Raw genomic sequence first — 19,132 nt, forward strand, 5'->3', positions numbered from 1 at the left:
CTTGTCTTTGTATTCATATGGTTTATATTCAATGGATAACCGTATCAACTTAAACACTAAGTCCAGATTGACAAACTCCCAACGTCGAACTATATATGAAGTCTTATTGCAGTAAAGTAATGACGGGAAACTAAAATATGGATCTATAAGCGATGTGGCATCACATTTCTCCGTATCTACCCGCACCGTGAGTCGCATTTGGCATCAAGCTAGATTTCAAGTCCAACATTGATATTTGGTTGACGTATCAAGGAAACCATATATAGCTAAACAAAAAAGGATACAAATCAATTTCGATCAAGTTGCACAAATACCACTACGTCGTCGAACCAATATTCAATCAATTGCGAAAGCACTAAATGTTTCAAAATCAACCGTGCATCGAAGAATAAAATAAGGTGAACTTCGACCACATACGAATGCCATAAAGCCGAATTTGACTGAGGAGAATAAAAAAGAAAGGTTAGAATTTTGTTTATCTATGATTACGCCGTCTTTGTCTAATCCTTCATTTTATGATATGTTTAACGTCGTTCACATTGATGAAAAATGGTTTTACATGTCAAAATCATCTAAAGGTTACTACCTTGTACCCGGTGAGGATGAGCCATTAAGAACATGTAAATCCAAAAAATTTATCACAAAGGTCATGTTTTTGGCCGCCGTTGCACGACCAAGATTTGACACGTTAGGTAATGAAATTTTCTCAGGAAAGGTAGGTATCTTTCCTTTCACAAAACTTGAACCCGCAAAACGTTCAAGTAAGAATCGTGTTACGGGGAATATGGAGACTAAACCTATCTTGTCGGTGACTAAAGAAGTAACGCGGTCATGGTTAATTGATAAAGTACTACCGGCTATTAGGGATAAATGGCCGCAAGATCATACGGGTCCAATATTTATTCAACAAGATAATGCGAAGCCGCAGATTAGTATTGACGATGAACAATTCGTTCAAGAAGCATCTCGAGGTGGGTTTGATATTCGACTTAGTTTTCAACCTCCAAATAGCCCGGATTTAAATGTATTAGACCTCGGGTTTTTCCACGCTATTCAATCACTTCAAGAACAAGAGGTTTTAGGATCGATCCCGTGAGCTTAACAATGTCTTTTTGACTCTACAAACATGCATGAAAGAAATCATGAAGGTACATGGTAGCAACAATTATCAAACACCACATATCAGTAAAGGTCGACAGGAACGTCAAGGAAGGTTACCGTTGCAAATCGAGTGTGATAGCAATTTGATTGATGAAGCAGTTTCGTGTTTAAATCACTAGGAAATGATGTAAAAGATGAAGCAAGGAAAATGACTTCTGAGTGCATGCATATTTAAAAATGAATTGGAGAAGAAAGATCCTTTTGTCTTGTTCACCTTTTGTCTATGTAGTAATGTAAATGTATGAAGTCCGAAGTTACAGAATGTAATGTACTGCTATTTTTGGGAATTAAAAGAAGGAAGTCTTTTGTCTTGTTTTGTTAGTTTATCAATATTGTTTATTAATGTTAGTTGTGTAGGCCTAAGGGTAAAATTGGAAATTTGACTAGTAGCTTTTGGACGTGGACAATTGTAATGGGACAAATAAAAAAGGGAATATGGACAGTTTTTAAGGGACGGAGGGAGTATAATTTAGGCAGGTATCAAATGATTTATGCACGTGATTCATATTAGTACATTTAAACAAAGGCCTAGCCTGCCTTTAGACTACAATTGCTTCAGTTTTAATGCTTTCTATCTGCAATTTACACCTACTTCAGCGATGCAATAACCAAACATTAAAAATCACCGTATACTTTAACTAACAACACAAACGATGAATCCCTCTAATGTTTAACATCTTTAATGATCATTAATATAAGTATAAAATAAACAAACGGCTAATTCATTTAAATCTGCAGCTAATATGTGACTCCTAAATTCTAATTTCATTAGCTCCTATAACACAAATCTGAATTAGAGAAATAGAAACCTAAACCACATCAATTAAAAGTCAAAGACTTGATTAAACTCAATTCTCAAAGTCAAACAAAATACATATTATGTTATACTTTATTTAGTTAAAGGATTTATTTAGAAATCAAACAACATATAGATGTAAAAGATAAAAATCAAATTGAACACAGATTCAAAATTGTAGGTCCCGATACGGATCGTCGGACTACGATGACTTCTTGTTTCGAGTGCCGTACGAGTGCGGAATCCTCGTTGCGACACAAACCGAGCAAGAGAGCAAACACAAAAACAAAGATTCAATGTTTAAAGCTTAAATGTGTATAGATCTGGAAGAGTTTGGTTACAAGAATGATACAAGAAATAATACTCTCAAACTCTCAGATGTGTGCTCTCTACACTAACTGTGTAATACAAGTTCTTTAATAGCCAAAGAACAACAACCCTACGAAAAGGTACTGGGTCAATGGATAAGGTCCACGAAGGATCCAGACCCATGAAATATATGGGTATTTCGTAGACTCCCTGTGAACAACATAGACCCACGAAGTATGTGAGTTCTTCGTGGAGATTCCTTTGCATAGTTCTTCGTTGGGATACGTATTATGTGAAAATACACCATGCAGGTTCTTCGATGGATTACTGGCCCAGTAAAATAGATGGATCTCAAGTGAAGTTAGGCCAAATAAGCATGAATCTATGTTGGTTGTCATTTGCATGGGATAAATATTGCATGCAATTAGCTAAATAACATGACATTATTATGGTGATGTCATGGTGATGTTAGTTCGCAGCTCTTCGTGCTTCGTGTGTCGTTCTCTGGGGCGCACGACAGAGGAATGTGGCGACGTCGGGCTCGAACCAAGTTGAGCCGAGCCGAGTCGAACCGAACCGAGCAGCATCCACAAATATGCATCCACAAACTCCCCCTTAGATGCTACTCGTGATGGTTCGTTCTTCACATGGTCGGATCTTGAGATGTCTTCACTTGACACAGTCAGGAGGTGCATAAGCAAACTCCCCCTTGAATGTTGCTCGTGAGACGTTGATCTTTAGATCTTTAGATCCTTGAGATGTTGATTAGCGGTCAGCTACAACTCGAACATCTTGATGCTCTAACTGCATCCATGCTGTGTCTTCATTCCACAGCTTGTCATCTAACACGTTCTCTTTGCCTTTAGCTAGTTTGAATGCCACATCTGCACACACAATAGAGCTAAACGCGTAATGAGAACAACCGCTTGGAATATAGTTAATATAAGCAAACGACACACATGTGACCAACTCTCAATCAACTACCAACCGACGACAGTTTGAAAGTTTAAAATTTTGATCAATTTTAAAATTTTAACTTTCAAAACTTGTTAATTTCGACCGTTTATGAAGATGCAATTGTTTTAGGTTTCGATCAGGTTTCAGGTGGTAAAGACTCGAAATCCAACATCGGGCAATCAAAAATAAAACAGAATAAAATCTTTTTGGTTTTTATAAAGTTTATACTAAAACACACCTAAAATCTTTTTGGTATTTTTGAATATTTCAAATTTAAAGAAGGAAAGCAGTAAATAAATATATACAGAGATGCAGAAACGGAGAAAGCATTAAATAAATATTTACAGATATTCTTTTTGCGAGTTTCGAGGGTAAGAGAATCATATCAGTGTACGGTCATGCTAAAACACGCTTGTTGTTCAATTGGTTAACATTTAGATAAGCATCCTATAACGATTATCAGTATTGTTATCCACTTAAGCTCAACTTTATATGTACTCGCGGTTAGGGGATACGATTAAGGTATGATTTATACGACCGGTGTTCATCCACACACGACACATTCCCGTATTAAGGTATGCACAAGAGTTCATCTTACTGGTGAGTATACCATTAATCATCTGTTTTCAACGTATATGATGTGAGATACTCACTTATTCGAGGATGAATACAAGCCCTATGTGATAAAATCACTTAGTAATGAGGAACTTGAAATTCGATGCATGCAGGGCAGAAGAGCAAGTCCGTGAACAGGTTAATACCAACGTACCAACAAAGAGACAATATTTAGAATCGCTTATTTAGGGGAATGTGATATTTTATCACTTATTGATGGTCGTATGCATCATGTATTATATACATGTTTGTATGATATTTACACGTATGTATGGTATCATGGAAGTTCTAGACTTGCGTCCCCATTTTTTCTGATAAAAGAGACAACCATGATACCCAGATGATAAACAGCATAAAGACCACGTATCTCAGAACCTCGGCAATCTATCAAACGAAATTTCGGTACCAAGACCATATGCCAATGAGTGGTTCCCACATAGTCTTCAGTCGATTTAGTTTATATCAGCCTGCACACTTTAAAATGATTGTGAGCCTGCCAATACATCTTACATAGAGTACTATCATATTAGGTTCAAAGAGGTTTCGACAGACCACTGATGTACTATCATATTCTCTTTTGCTCACCAGGAAACTCATTTTTGTTTTTCTATGGTTTTTGCGTTTTTGAAATTTTTCAACGTTTTTGTATTTTTGAAAATTTTCAATGTTTTTGTATTTGTCTTTTGAAATTGCTCCCCTAAAATGAAAAAAGTACGAGAAATTAAAAACACAATTAAATATTTACAAAAATGATTTTCCAATGTCGATTTACTCTTGTTTTACCTCGATGCCATTTACCAAAATTAATTTTAATCAGAAATGATTTATCGAGTTTTGGAAAAATGAGTTGCCACGTCGGTAATCAATGTGGACCAAAACAACATTGACGAGTTTCATATTTAAACAATCACGTGTGAGGTGATATTCAAGATCAACGAGTTTGGCCAAGGAGTGTTGTACGAGATGTTTGTAATTCAAAGAGTAGCTTAAATATCGACAAAGACAGGAGAGATTAGAAATTTAAAACCGTAATCCAGCAACTACTTCATGCATTGGTAGGAATCTGAGTGCTCTCCTAAACTGGATATCCGCCCGGTGTGGATTTCATGGGCGATTTTGCAGCTACTTTAATTAACCGAGAAATCTCTTCACAACAATAAGATCAGAAACCTCCGGGTCCGGCTGGTAAGAAACAAGGGAGCATGTGGGAAAGCTTGTACACATCATCTTTAGATGGTCCATACATGATGTCATCCACATGCTCTTGTACCAGCAAAGGTCTTCGACTTTCTCCTTTATAAGTAGTGTGTGGTTGTTCAATCCACGCCAAGGTATCCGCACACCCGGTTGGTTTGTTCAACAAACACATTTGCTTCAACACACCGTAGATAAAATGTACACTGCACGTTCATCTTGTAGACTTTGAACTTCTTCTGGAAGATATAAGACATGAATCTTCGATAATCTTCAGACGTGCTGCAGGCGCATACATTTCGATTGAATCTTTCCTGTGGACCCGATCAAAACCTTCAACAATCAAACTTTGGCACATTTTTCATTTTGTCGAAATTATCAACTTCATTTATCATCATTCAATCACTGGACATTTTTGTCTTCTTTCCGTTTTCTCTCTCCATCAAAGGCAACAACTCCTAGATGTAACAATGTTTTGGAGCCCTATATCACCGATCTTGTGCATGGACGCTCCACTATTAACAATCTTAAGACTATTAATAGTTCCTCCTGGAACATCCTACACACTCATTCATAGATTAGTTGGAGGAGGGGGGACCCAAGCCTTCATAGACTTGGGTCTTCCGTCATCATCGAGGATTGCGACTTCCATTTCCCGATGATTCAAAATTGATGTAGCTCCCCCTGAAAAAGTTACCGGTTTTGGTTTCCAAATATGTTTCTGTTTTTCATTTTTATCATCTGATTTAACAGACTGTATTTGGATAATCTCTGGTTTTAAAGCCTTTTCAACTTTTTTTCTTTGTTTCTTTTTCTGTTTCATTTCTTGTTGTTAAACAAGACGAGGGTCCTGTTTTGGTGAAACAGATCTTGTATGGTAACTGTTACCATGGGGGGCATCAACTTTTGCCTTTCCCTTGGTGAGATATGAACAGTTTCTGACAATGTGCCCATACTCACCGCACTCAAAACATGATCTCCGCTCAACAAACCTCAGAGTATCATAACTTTAAGAGCTTGATGATGAACTTCGTGGTCTCGAAGTACTTGTTCCTACATCACAACTGTTTGTGTGTTGTGTGTAGTTGTTATGACTGTTTCTTTTCAAAATCTGAACTTGTTTAACAAAATCCGAAGTTTATCTTTTGATACTTCTTCTTGTTCTGAGCTCTTTTGCCCTTTCTCTTTCCTTGATTAGCTTGATTTTGCTTTTGTCGAACTAGAAGTTTTTGATTTCCATATTGTTTCCGAACTTCGGCTTTTGGGATAGGAGCACACTGAGTTACTACAACTCTTGGGCTCGACTTTCCCAAAAACTTACTGGTTAAATCCTCAAACACTTTATTAATCAAGGATTGATTAACATTTTTAATGGGAAAATCTTGGTTTGAGTAAACTTTGTCGGAACCAATCAACGTATAAAGCAAGCTCGCGCTTTCACAGGTTTCAACATGAGCTTCAGCAATCTCGACAGGAGCAGTCACATACGGTTTTGTCGGAGGATCACAAAGAATGTGATTCTCGAGAGGTATGTCCTCTTTTGTTATCGTTTCTGACTGTTCAGGTTTTCCTCATCCGACTCATCATCCAAACTATCATAATCCTCAACAATGACTGGAGGATCCTGATTCTGTATGGTTGTGGAGTCTTTAACATCAGCCGGTTGAGCTTGATTGGAGGATATGTGTAAGACCCTTAGTCCAATTATACGATTATTATATAAATTCGACTATAATAGTGTATTTACAGTTAACCATACACTAAACATACAGGTTCGTCAAAACATTTTAAGAAATAAAACATTTCCACATTTTATAAAACATTCGCCGTTTAAAACGTGACGACGAATCATTTCGCGGAAGCTTTGTTCTTTATGTGTTCGGTTCTTCGTTGAGCTTGATCGTCCTCTGGTAACTCAATTGGTACCTACATTTCATAAAACATGAAATGAGTTAGTAATATAGCGCTTAAAACATGTCTAAACGAGTTCGCAGCCGCATTTTAACAACCAACACACTTTTGCAGTCATTTAGGTTGGTTGCGGGCCGCAAGGGCTCTAGTTTAACCCCTTTCTAAAGAATGTTCACCCATCAGTAGGAATGTTCATTAAATAGTAGTAGTGTTCACTGAATAGTAGGGGATTTTACAGAGTAGTAGGAGTTTTCACTGTACAGTAAGAGTGTTCACTGTACAGTAGGAGTGTTCACTGAACAGTAGGGGTCTTCCAAATTATTCGACCCGTTCATGCATTTATCAAACAAACAAGTTTGTTTGATCCCAATTTCACATGAACCTTATAATTTCAATGTTGTCTATCATATTAGGTTCAATTCACGAGTTTATGTACATTCTTAAACCCGTTTTTACTTAAATGCTTATTTTGACCGTTAAGGGTATTTAAGCACTTTTCCACATAATTCATGCGAGTTTATTTCTATCATCTTATTTCCACATTATTTATCAAATGATCTTCCACCACAACTATAATTGGGGTGGATTTAATGTGGCAATTATTATATTCCGAGTTTTACCCCTCAGATCGTTATTTTACGGCAAAGACTCTTATAGAGTCAAATGACCAGAGACTTACATTTTTCTCTTTTTATACTTATTCTAGGTATTTATTTAAGCATAATACTTGTTTCCAAACAACCTTTAAGGGTCGTTCGCTTGATGTAGCTTACAAGGGCGTTTTGGTCCATTTCAGCCTTTCATTTACGATGAAGGGCTTCTGGAAAGCATGTTTGACCCAAAATCCCTCTTGTAGCTATGATCTTATATTAAAGGTCATTAGGTTTTCAAAACACCATGACCATCATTTAAATCATTCGGTTTACTTATTTAAAGTAACCGAATGTCTATTAACTTCATTTAACTCTCAATGAACCTCTAATTCAAATTGAGTAGTTAACCTATCATACATACGGTAACATACCTGACTCGGATCAATATATTGACCCGTTTTGATACCTTGCCTTAGTAGCTGTTAAGCAATAGCGATGTAAATATCCATTTGATATTTATTCCTATAATCATACAACTCGACAAACCATTAGTCGATATTGTCAAAGGGTGATAATTTCACCTTTTGACCCATTTGGTCTAAATGACCGTGAGTCTATATGAGATGATATTTAATACCATCTTATCTATATGACTCGCTCTGGGTTACACCGTATAGTCATTTTACTTATAAATCATTTATTGATTCTTTTGACCCATTATAACTTATGCTATAAAGTGTCTTTCACAAAGTAACGATTATTGTCAACAAGTGACCAAAATATCGTTTTACCCTTATTATTTGTATTGGTTTACCCTATGAGGTAACCACTCGAAACTCATTATCTATTAGTCATTGCATGACCAAATAATCGTTTTAGTCCTTTTTAACCATTAAACATGGTTTATTACCATTGTCTTTTGTTCCGAACCGCACATGTCGTGTCGGAACATCATAATTCAAACATTACTTTCTATTATTCATAACCTATAAAACCAATAGGTATTAAATAAAAGGTGTAAGCTTTGACTTACCTAACATCCAGATTATGCTTTTCCGTCATTCTTGATTCGTATGACCCGCTTCCTTCCCAAGCTTTCACCTAGCTTGTCAAGCGTCAAACTATCATTGTAAGTGGTAAGATGGTTAGATTAGTCATAATCATTCACGACTACTCCATCCTACGATCTTTAAAGTCAAACTGCCTATTGACAAAAGTAATTACACGATGTAGCTTAACTACTCGTTTTATTACTTTGCCACTATACGGTAACTATCCTTATTATGCTACCGTTTAATCACTTATTTACCAAATTCTTGTAACCATAAGTTACCGAATTATTACTTGATGATATTAGACATCATTTAACATGAACCTATCATCAAATTTTATCATATCATACTAAACTTATTTCATAGTAAGTATGATTATATGCTCAAACACACAATTTGTTCAAGTATTTCCTGATTACTAGCATGTATGATGATTCTAATCATAATTATATCATCATACGATTAATACCCACTTATCCTAGTGTGGTAATTCATCAAATCATTCAAATTATAACATCATTTCACTTAGGGTTTGCTTCCTAAGCATGTTTACATCATTAATTCAATCATAGCTTTAATAATTCATTCATAATTCGCGATTATGATGATTATCCAAATTTCAAAACTTCACAAATCATCAAAAATTGACATACCTTATGATCCCCTAGCTTGGGTGATCATTAATTCACGTTCAATTGTGAATTTAGACCTCGTTTGAGCCTTCAATTTGATGATATTGTTGAAAGTTAGGGTTTTAAAGCTCCTGGGAAGCTTCTGGTCGAACAGAACTCCTAGAACACACAATGAATATGTGTTTTAGGTTTTTAAAATTCTTTTATAATTAGAATTTCAAGTTTATCCACTTTGACCCCTCTTGTTTGGTTAGTTTATTAAGTAGGCCACAACCCACTTAATTTCTAACAATTATTCCCACTTGTTAACTAGGTTAAACATTTCTAGTTAAATTAGTGGGCTCGGAGAATTCATGACTAAGTTTATTTTAAGTCCCTTAACTCGGGCTTCTATAAATTTTATTTTGTCAAAAGCATTCTTTTCCATTTGTATTAAATATTAGATTTAGTTATATAAATCCTAATATTTTCCGGGTTAATTTTACCACTAACGGTACTTTACCCTTCTTTTAAATATTAACGTGGTTTTGTATCCGAGCCCAACTGCGAATTCCTCAACGTCTAATGGAACTGACAGCTCAAAGTGAGGCTTATCTTCCTCATCAAGCATTGCGGTATAATTGTGTCTAACAGGTGGGGGAGACTTATTATATCCAATGCACGTTGTAACAACTCTCATGAAAATTAATAATTAGGATGGTAATTATCTATTAAGAAAACCATAATTGAGACACGCAAGTGATTTTGCATAAACCCTAAAATTTCCAGAACAATCGGAATCAGGATCAGGGCCCCTAAAACTCAAGGGGGGTAAACCCTAGCTAACGATTATCAACATAAAACGTTGTTTAAATCTTATTTGTTAAAATCATCAAGTCAGCAAAGCTAGTCCCGAAACCAGCTAGCCTATAAATAGACTGCTTCCCTTACGAACCGTAAGGGATATGGCTTACGGTCCGTAAGCATGTCCAAATTCGTGTATAAATAGCAGACATTGGCACTTGAAATCTGTGATTGAAACGACGTAAAAATTCTCTGTGTACGTCGAGTTATAGTAGAATCAGTCCACAACACACACAAATTCACGAAGTGCTGCCGCAATCAGGGTAATAACTCGATCGCTATTACGATACAACGTCCGATCGATTGTAACTATCCAACGATTGTTTGAGTGCTGCTCAAATTGAGCTTATACTTTGTTATTCGTCGTGATTTCGACTTGAATATTTGAGTGTTGTTCGAATTCGGACTATGCTCTGTTATTCGTTGTGAATCCGTTGAATTGTTAAAGTATTGCACTTATAAATCGTTGTGAGGGTTTAATCTCGTGAATTGTCGTAACTGCTGTATTAGTTACTAACCCGTTTGTGTGTGTGCATTATTATTTAAATTAGGTTAATCAAGGCTAATCAGTAGGCTTATACACTGCTCGTTAAATCTGCAATGTGAGTCATTCTCTTTTTATCAACTGTTTTACAATACTCCAAATTATTTTCAAAAGTTATAATTACAGGGACTAAGCCATGGATATCTTGAATCACTGGCTAGTGGGGTATTGTGCACATTACTAATTTTCTCCCAGTTAGGTTCATTGACCTACTAGGGATAATCATAACTATTTGGGTTCATTGACCTATTAGTGGTATGACCATCGTCACCATTGTGACATGTCACCATTGTGACACGGTGCCAGATAAATATAAGATATAAACCATTGTAATCGCTCTTATGCTGTAATTTATAACTAAGGGTCATTTTATAAAACCTGAATGAACTCACTCAGTATTTCCCGCTGACAAAACCTTTTTCAAACATGTTTCAGGTGATCTGTTGTGAGCTAAGAAAAGTGCCGTAGGAGCACTACCAGCTTAGAGAAGTGGCTCAATGTAAATAAATAAAGAAACATGTTTTGAAAAATAAAGATTTCCCAGTGAAATCACCTTAATGTAAATTACAGGGTTTTATCCCTAAATTATGTAAACGTGCAGTTTTAAATATTGAAAGATCCTGTTTTAAAAGACTTCCGCTATCGCCTAAATTAAATACCACGGGATTTCTGTCCCGCGGCTCCTGGAACGGGTCAAACCGGGCCGGGGGCCGTGACACACGTGACATCTTCTTTCTTTTTCTGTATGTCAATGATGTGATCCAGCACATACCTCGAGTTTGAATAACTATCTAACTTAAGCTAGATCGCCTCACTTTCACACTTAACACAGGCCAATTCTTTTTGTGTTTCCTCGAGCTTATTGATGTAATTATTTATTGCAGTTTGTTTTCTTGAAACTGTTTTCTTTAGCTCGGAATTATCTTCTTTTAAAATCCTTTTCATGATTTTTATGAAACATATTGGCCTCTGTGCATTTTGAAAGATCCATGATCAAATGTTGATTGTGAATAAATGTCACGTCATATTTGTTTCGCAACTCGTCATCTTTCCTTTGCAAATCAGACCATTTGCTATGCAAATCAGACAATTTAGCACTTAATTCAAAACAACTATCACACCTATCAGAACTATCACATTTATCAGATTTTGGTTCATCGACACATACCTGACTGGATTCGCTCTCAGATATTGACCCATTTGCCTCAGAATCAACAACCTCCCTCGATGATTCAAATTCAGATCCATCCTCGCTTGAACTTGTAACATCTTAACTGAACTACCACCATGTTCAGAACTGTCATCATTTCCCGAGGACTCACCATCGCTGACATCCTTGACAATTTTGGCATAAAATGTAGTTCTTGTTTGACCACTGTTCCCCAACTGTACTTTCGGACCACAATTGACAGTAGATTCACCCCATAGATTGACTTTTGATGGTCGAGGGTTATTTGACGGTGTGGGAGACTGAAGCCAAAATGGTACTAAACCCCTTTGCTTATAAGAATTGTCTGCAATTGAACTCGCTTGGGATGGAATGGTTGAGGACGAGGGTGTGGGAGACTGTGCCCATGAAGGTACTAAACCCTTTTGTGTATACAAGTTATCTGTATTAGGATCAGGTTTCCAACCATACATATCTGTTGCCATTTTCGGTTTACTATGATGAGAATGATCATATGAAGATTGAGATCCTAAAATGCTTGACCCCCAAAGGTGTGTACTCATGATTGATTGTAAAAAACTAACTTACAAACCAACTGTGAAAGAACTGGGAAGCTTCTGTGAATAACACAGTCCACGAAGACGTAAGCCCAACGAAGAATAAGCCCAAATGTTTGTTTCTCAGTCCAATTATCTTACGAAGAAAAGAATGGTGTCAGGCCCAAAAAGAAGTCCACGAAAAACTCCCACTGTTTCGTGAAGTTTATAGTGGAAAGTATACCAGGCCCAATCTTCAAATTAGTTGCCAGGCCCAAACAATTCAAATAAATCCCACGATGTATATGCTCAGCCCACGAATTAATACTTTGAGAGAGAATGATTTGGCCGAAAAACTCAAACTCCAAAACTCATGAAGAATAAGTTTCGTGAGTGTGGGCGAATAACTCAAATGTTTCGTGAGATAACTCAAATGGTGAAGTATGTCTGGTGAATAAGCCCACGAAATATGTCTTTCACCAGGACCCACGAATTACCAAGGAATTTCGTGAAAAATGAATATCAGGCCCAACAAATAACAGCCCAATCACAATTTAATTACCTGATCCCAATCTCAAGTAACAACCTGGCCCACGAATGAACAGGAGAGGTTTTTCATAAGATATGGACAAAAACAAGGTTATTCGTTAAAATGCGTTTTTCGTCAAAAAGAGTTTTACAGATGGGTTTTTCGTAAGATGGTAGGTGAAAGGTTTTCCAGATATGGTTATCACTTCCGGTGACTTTTCCGGTGACCTTGTTCGATTGTAAAAATGGTGAGTTATAATTTCACTTCAAAACTCAACACAAATCACGTTTTTTATTATCTCCACCCTTTTTAACAACTTTCAGCCAAAAACATCAACATATAACATCAATTTTTCGAGTTTTAATCCAGATATTTTACGAAACAAAACTAGTTTCTTGAAGTTTAACCAAGAAAAGCTCAAAAACGCACTCGAAAATACCACCGGAAACTCGGTTTTCAACAAGAAATCGAGCCTTACGCTCTGATACCACTTATAGGTCCTGATACGGATCGTCGGACTACGATGACTTCTTCTTTCGAGTGCCGTAATGAGTGCAGAATCCTCGTTGCGACACAAACCGAGCAAGAGAGCAAACACAAAAACAAAGATTCAACGTTTAAAGCTTAAATGTGTATAGATCTGGAAGAGTTTGGTTACAAGAATGATACAAGAAATAATACTCTCAAAACTCTTAGATGTGTGCTCTCTACACTAACTGTGTAATACAAGTCCTTTTATAGCCAAAGAACAACAACCCTACGAAAAGGTACTGGGCCAATGGATAAGGTCCACGAAGGATCCAGACCCACGAAATATATGGGTATTTCGTGGACTCCCTGCGAACAACATAGACCCACGAAGTATGTGAGTTCTTCGTGGAGATTCCTTTGCATGGTTCTTCGTTGGGATATGTATTATGTGAAAAATACACCATGCAGGTTCTTCGATGGATTACTGGCCCAGTAAAACAGATGGATCTCAAGTGAAGTTAGGCCCAATAAGCATGAATCTACGTTGGTTGTCATTTGCATGGGATAAATATCGCATGCAATTGGCTAAATGACATGACATCATCATGACATCATCATGGTGATGTCATGGTGATATCAGTTCGTGGCTCTTCGTGCTTCATGTGTCGTTCTCTGGGGCGCACGGCAGAGGAATGTCGCGACGTCGGGCTCGAATCAAGTTGAGCCGAGCCGAGTCAAACCGAACCGAGCCGCATCTACAAATATGCATCAACAAAAATAAAGATACAAAAAAAAAAAGAACAGAAAAAAATCTAACATAAACATCATTAAAGAATCACATATTCAAAATAAAGATACCACAAAAAAGAAATGGGGTCGGGCTGCCATAATGTTAAAACCGTATTTGATTTTAGAATAAGGCCACCCGGGGTGGCTCAAGTTCAACGCGTTATGGTGCTTTTCAACGCCGTGATGACCGCCGCCAGCATAAGTTTATAACGCGTGGAAGATGCACGCGTGACAAAAATAACGGCGTGATGGCCAGATTTTGTGTGAGAAATTGTTGGTTGGGGGAAAATTGTTGGGTGTGGTGGTGAGTGATGACCATTGCCACCAAAAAAGGTTGTGAGTGATGAAAAAATGGTTGATGACATGGCGGAACTTGATTGGTGCTTGTGAGTGATAGAATTCTATCACTAGGTGACCACCCCCTCCCCCCTAAGAAGAAAAGAACTTAAAAAAATAACTTCAAGAGTCGAACCCGTGATATCAAACATTGGGAGGGAAAGACTTAACCAAGCAGCCATCCTTCAGTTTCATCAATGGGTTCATCCAAATTTTCTATCAACACTTCTACTAAAAATTTGAAACCAAATGGGTTCGTGTGAACCCGTCACTCTCAACGTAGATCCGCCCATGGTGCAGGTGGGTAGGTGGTAGCAGTGGTGAAGGTAGTGTTGGTGGTGGCGGTGGCGGTGGTAGCAGCTGGTCTGGTGGTGTTGTTAGCGGTGGTTCGGTGGAGGTAGTGGTTGCAGCGGGTCTGGCGGTGTTGGTTGTAGCGACATTCTGGCGGTGTTGGTGGTAACGGTGTTGAAGGGGTTTTGGTGGTAGCAGTGGCGGCTTAGGGGTGTTGCTGGTAGCGTGGAAAGAGAAAGGGAAAAGCGTTTGCGAGTTACTAGTACTTGTGCGTGATTCAACGTTTTTAATAGTGGGATCACAACGCGTAAATACTAAATACTAGTATATTGTAAAGGGATCTGTCTTTCAAATTTCAATACATAATAGCTTGATTTAAACTTCTTAGGAATTTAAAAAAAAAAGATTCAGTTATTGGTATATAAGGCTCTAACCAAAGGAAATTGATCTTAACTCCTATAATTCTTACCAATTTATTCAAGAAAAAAAAAAAAAAAAACAAAACCATGAGCTAGTTTCACATATCTGAAAAAGGTGTTGAGAACACTGGTATACTTTGTGGGTGTCTAAAGAAATTCTTTGGATCAACTTTAGCCTTGATTCGAATCAACTTCTTAAAATTCTCTCTTTTCCAGTACCTCTCTCCCCAAACACTTGCTTCTTCATATGTAGCACTTCCAACGCCCAAATCAAGATCATTGTAATTCGAATAAGCCTCCCTCGGATTCTTGGATACATACGGTTCCAAAGTCTTATCAAAACTTCGGATCCAAGCTAACCGTCTGCGCGATATCGCGGTCTTGTCCGAAGGCTGATCTATAAAGTCCACCCTCCTGAAAACCTGGTACAACACTCCAGCTCTATGAGGATACGGGATTGCTGTTTCCGAGTACTCCTCCATCTTTCCCCCAAACGTGTACATGAACAGAGTCTCTGACTTGTCATTTTGTAAAATCTTTCTCCATATCTTTCTGAGCCCGCTTTTGGGAATTGGAGTCCGGACATAGTCTGATTTGCCTTTGTAGCTCAGCTTGGGGATGGCTGATCGGTTCGCAAGAACCTCGGGCGGGGTGGAGGTGGTAAAGCCTCCAAATTGAAGGGTGGTCTGGACCATTCGTACTTCTTTACAAACTTCTCGTGTCACATTGAGCTCGGGAAAACTTTGGTTCAACAACGGAAGCAGCGTGTCAATATTGCCCTGATAAAGACCGTCAAACAATAGTCTTACGGTTTTCTTGGTCGTGTTGCCTATATTTTCACTGTTAATTTGAACTCTGATGAGTAAATCACGATCAAATTTTGGTAACACGTATTGATATTTATGGAAAATATCCGTAGCACCTTGCTCCAGAGTTATATTCACCGTGAAAAGAGTAACTCTTTCCGGGACAGGAACCAACCTCAGCTTCCACGAAAGAACTATTCCGAAACTGGAGGCACCACCGCCACGAATCGCCCAAAACAAATCTTCGCCCATCGATTTCCTATCAAGAATATTTCCATTAACATCCATGAAACGAACATCCAAAACATTATCGGCACCGAGCCCGTATTTCCTTAACAGGTTTCCATATCCACCACCACTCAAGAACCCGCTAACGCCCACGCCCGCCCAAATACCAGCCGGAAAATACAAGGTGTCGGTTAACTGAGAAATAGTGTAATAGAGTTCACCAAGCACAGCGCCACCCTGGACCCATGCGGTCCTGTTTGCAACGTTGACGTCTATAGCCCTCATGTTGACGAGATCAAGCATTACAAATGGAACATTCGCAGTGTATGAGAGGCCCTCAAAGTCATGCCCCCCGTCCCGGATCCGCATCTCGTACCCCTGTTTCTTGGCACAGAAAAGAGCAGCTTGGATTTGCGTTTCGGTGGTGGGAGTAACGATGACTGATGGTTTACGAGTGCAGGGGTTGTCGAACCGAATAGGGTCAGCAGCAGCTTGCCAAACCGGTAAGTAAGAAGAGTTAACCGGGGTGAAAATGAGTTTAGAGATGGTGGTGGCATTGTTGGAGTTGGATTCGAGACAGGTTATGAAATCTTCAGAAGTTGGAGAAACATCGAAGATGGAGGACAATGCTCCAAATGAAACACAAAAGGTTAGAGAAAGAACCAAGAGGAACACCGAACAATTTAGTCCAGATTTCATCATGTTTTGGTAGGTTGGTGTGTCTACGGCAATCAATGGACCTATTTATATAGAATGAAGAAGCAACCTTTTCCAGCAAAATATTACCATTCTATCCTTTGAGTTATCTTCACACCGAAAGAGCCATTTAATGAATGGGTGAGATGTCCTTTGCCAACATGTCGCGGATCTAAGTTTGTATCTGCACTTTCATCCTCAAATATCGTCTGCGCTTAAGTTCTTAAGACCAACCCTTAAATAACATCTACCAAATATAAAATGTTTGTAAATTTAATTAATCAAGTATTCTCCTATATATTCTCCTATATATTAATTTCAGAACGAAATGCACAGTACATTTGATATAATAAAATACTATATATACTTTTTTTTAGTTTTATTATTTTAATTTTAATATTATAATTGTTATTATCTCTTGTACTTTTTAAGTCTAATAAGCTTGGTGTTAAACGGTACTTGTATCGAAAATACCAGTTCGTCATCGGTACATTAAGGTAAAAAAACCAGCACCAGCCTGGTATATAAAACGCCAAAAGTCGGTACCAGATTGAGTTTGATAATCTTTTAGTTCGAGATATTTGGTACTGCTACTCAGTACCATTTGCTCATCCCTAATCATAGGTACCGTACGAACACCAACGGTATCGTACAACCTTTTTTTAGTTTCAGGGGTAGGGATGAGCTGGGTGCCAACTGATACCGAATCAGTATTGGTACCGAAAATACCGGTTACCATATCAGTATATGAAGGTAAAAACCGATAGCGAACCGGTACCAGGAACGCCAAACGTCAGTACCGAACTGGTACTTAGGATCTTTGGGTTCAGGAAATTCAGTACCGGTACCAATTACTATTTGCACATCTCTGACTACGGGCTTCTACTTAACAACATCATTACCATACCACTTTTTTAATTGATTTTCTTTCGGTTATTTTTTAGTGTTTTTTTTCTACATTTTCTTTTTATTCTTGTCAGCGATTCCGTGTGTAACGCGCTCGTAGTGATTTCAAACATATATAAACAAAGACTAAATAACAAAATAAATTCGCCGCAACACGACGACGGTTTTTATAACTAGTTGTTTTAAGAACTTAATGGCTATTTCGTTGTGAAGATAAGTAATATGTGATACATTTAGTCAACCTCTTTCTTGTAATTGACAATAAATACTGTAATTAAAGTATGAATACGTTTCTGATAATTCTCTATGTAAAGATATAATTAAAGAGTATGAAGAACAATGTTAATGATTATTTTTATGTATTTTACATCCTTCTTGATTAATATATAATTCATCCGTTAGTCCACAATCCATCACTTATGGTCTAATGGTTGGAAAGACTTAGCTTTTTCTTAGAGACCCAAGTTTAATCACTACTAGTGCCACATTTGGTGGACAAAGGCAATAAAGGCTAGTCCTCTCACACCTTAGGTCAAGAGTTTCCCAGAGAATGCCATTAGCCAGACTCTAACGCCAGCGTGAGCACATTTTAAACAACATGGTCTGACCAAAGTGAGATTATGACACTATATTTAAGAGGATATGATATCTCTCTCATCTATTTAAAGATTCTCATCGTTCAAAGAAATCACTTGGTCCACAACAGGAAACCAAAAACAAAAATATTAAATATATCTAAAAATAGCAAAGTAGAAATTCTTTTATTTCCAATACTACATATGGTCTTTTTATTTTTAAAAAGTTTAACTAAAAATAGCAAAGTCAATTTGAAAATCAATCGCTTTCAAGCTCATTATTGAACATGGTCACCCAACTGCCCTTTGTATTTCCGGAATAAGATTTATCTTGTGACATCTGTGATATTGGATACCGAATAAGATTTATCTTGTGACATCTGTGATCTTGCAGAGAGGATGCGGATCCATATCATAAGGCTACTGCTGTTCGCGAGTCAAACCGAACCAATCAGATCTTTGTTTGTGCTTGTTTCGTTTACAATCCGAATCAAACCGAACCGAGCGTCTTTTCAATTAAGCCAAAGTCGAACGAGCGCCTTTCGATCCGAGTGTTTTTTGAACGAACGTCAAGCGAGTATCGAGTGTCACATAACAAATATAAAAGTTTCGTCCAATTAGAACATAAGTATAAATTTACGAAATAACAAGGAAGAGAAAAAACACTCAGCTGGTTCTACCGAGATCATCTGAGCGTAAGGATGAATCGTCGATTAATTGAAGCAGACCTTTAATCTATTAAGTTTGAAATCCAGTAAACCGATTGAAGCAAAAC

General features: G+C 37.6%; 2 protein-coding genes across 2 annotated transcripts; one reads left to right on the plus strand and one right to left on the minus strand.

Annotated features, from left to right (window-relative positions):
• The first annotated feature begins 481 nt into the window (after positions 1-481).
• LOC110944619 lies at positions 482-1,096 on the plus strand. Its single transcript, XM_022186274.1, has one exon. The coding sequence runs from the start codon at positions 482-484 to the stop codon at positions 1,094-1,096; it is 615 nt and encodes a 204-aa protein (XP_022041966.1).
• A 13,693-nt stretch (positions 1,097-14,789) lies between these two features.
• On the minus strand, positions 14,790-16,981 carry LOC110865228 (berberine bridge enzyme-like 8). The gene has a single exon (XM_022114460.2). The coding sequence runs from the start codon at positions 16,880-16,882 to the stop codon at positions 15,245-15,247; it is 1,638 nt and encodes a 545-aa protein (XP_021970152.1). The 5' UTR covers positions 16,883-16,981; the 3' UTR covers positions 14,790-15,244.
• Between the last annotated feature and the right edge of the window lie 2,151 nt (positions 16,982-19,132).

This window comes from Helianthus annuus, chromosome 6 (genome assembly GCF_002127325.2).
Source record: "Helianthus annuus cultivar XRQ/B chromosome 6, HanXRQr2.0-SUNRISE, whole genome shotgun sequence".
Lineage (NCBI taxonomy): Eukaryota > Viridiplantae > Streptophyta > Magnoliopsida > Asterales > Asteraceae > Helianthus > Helianthus annuus.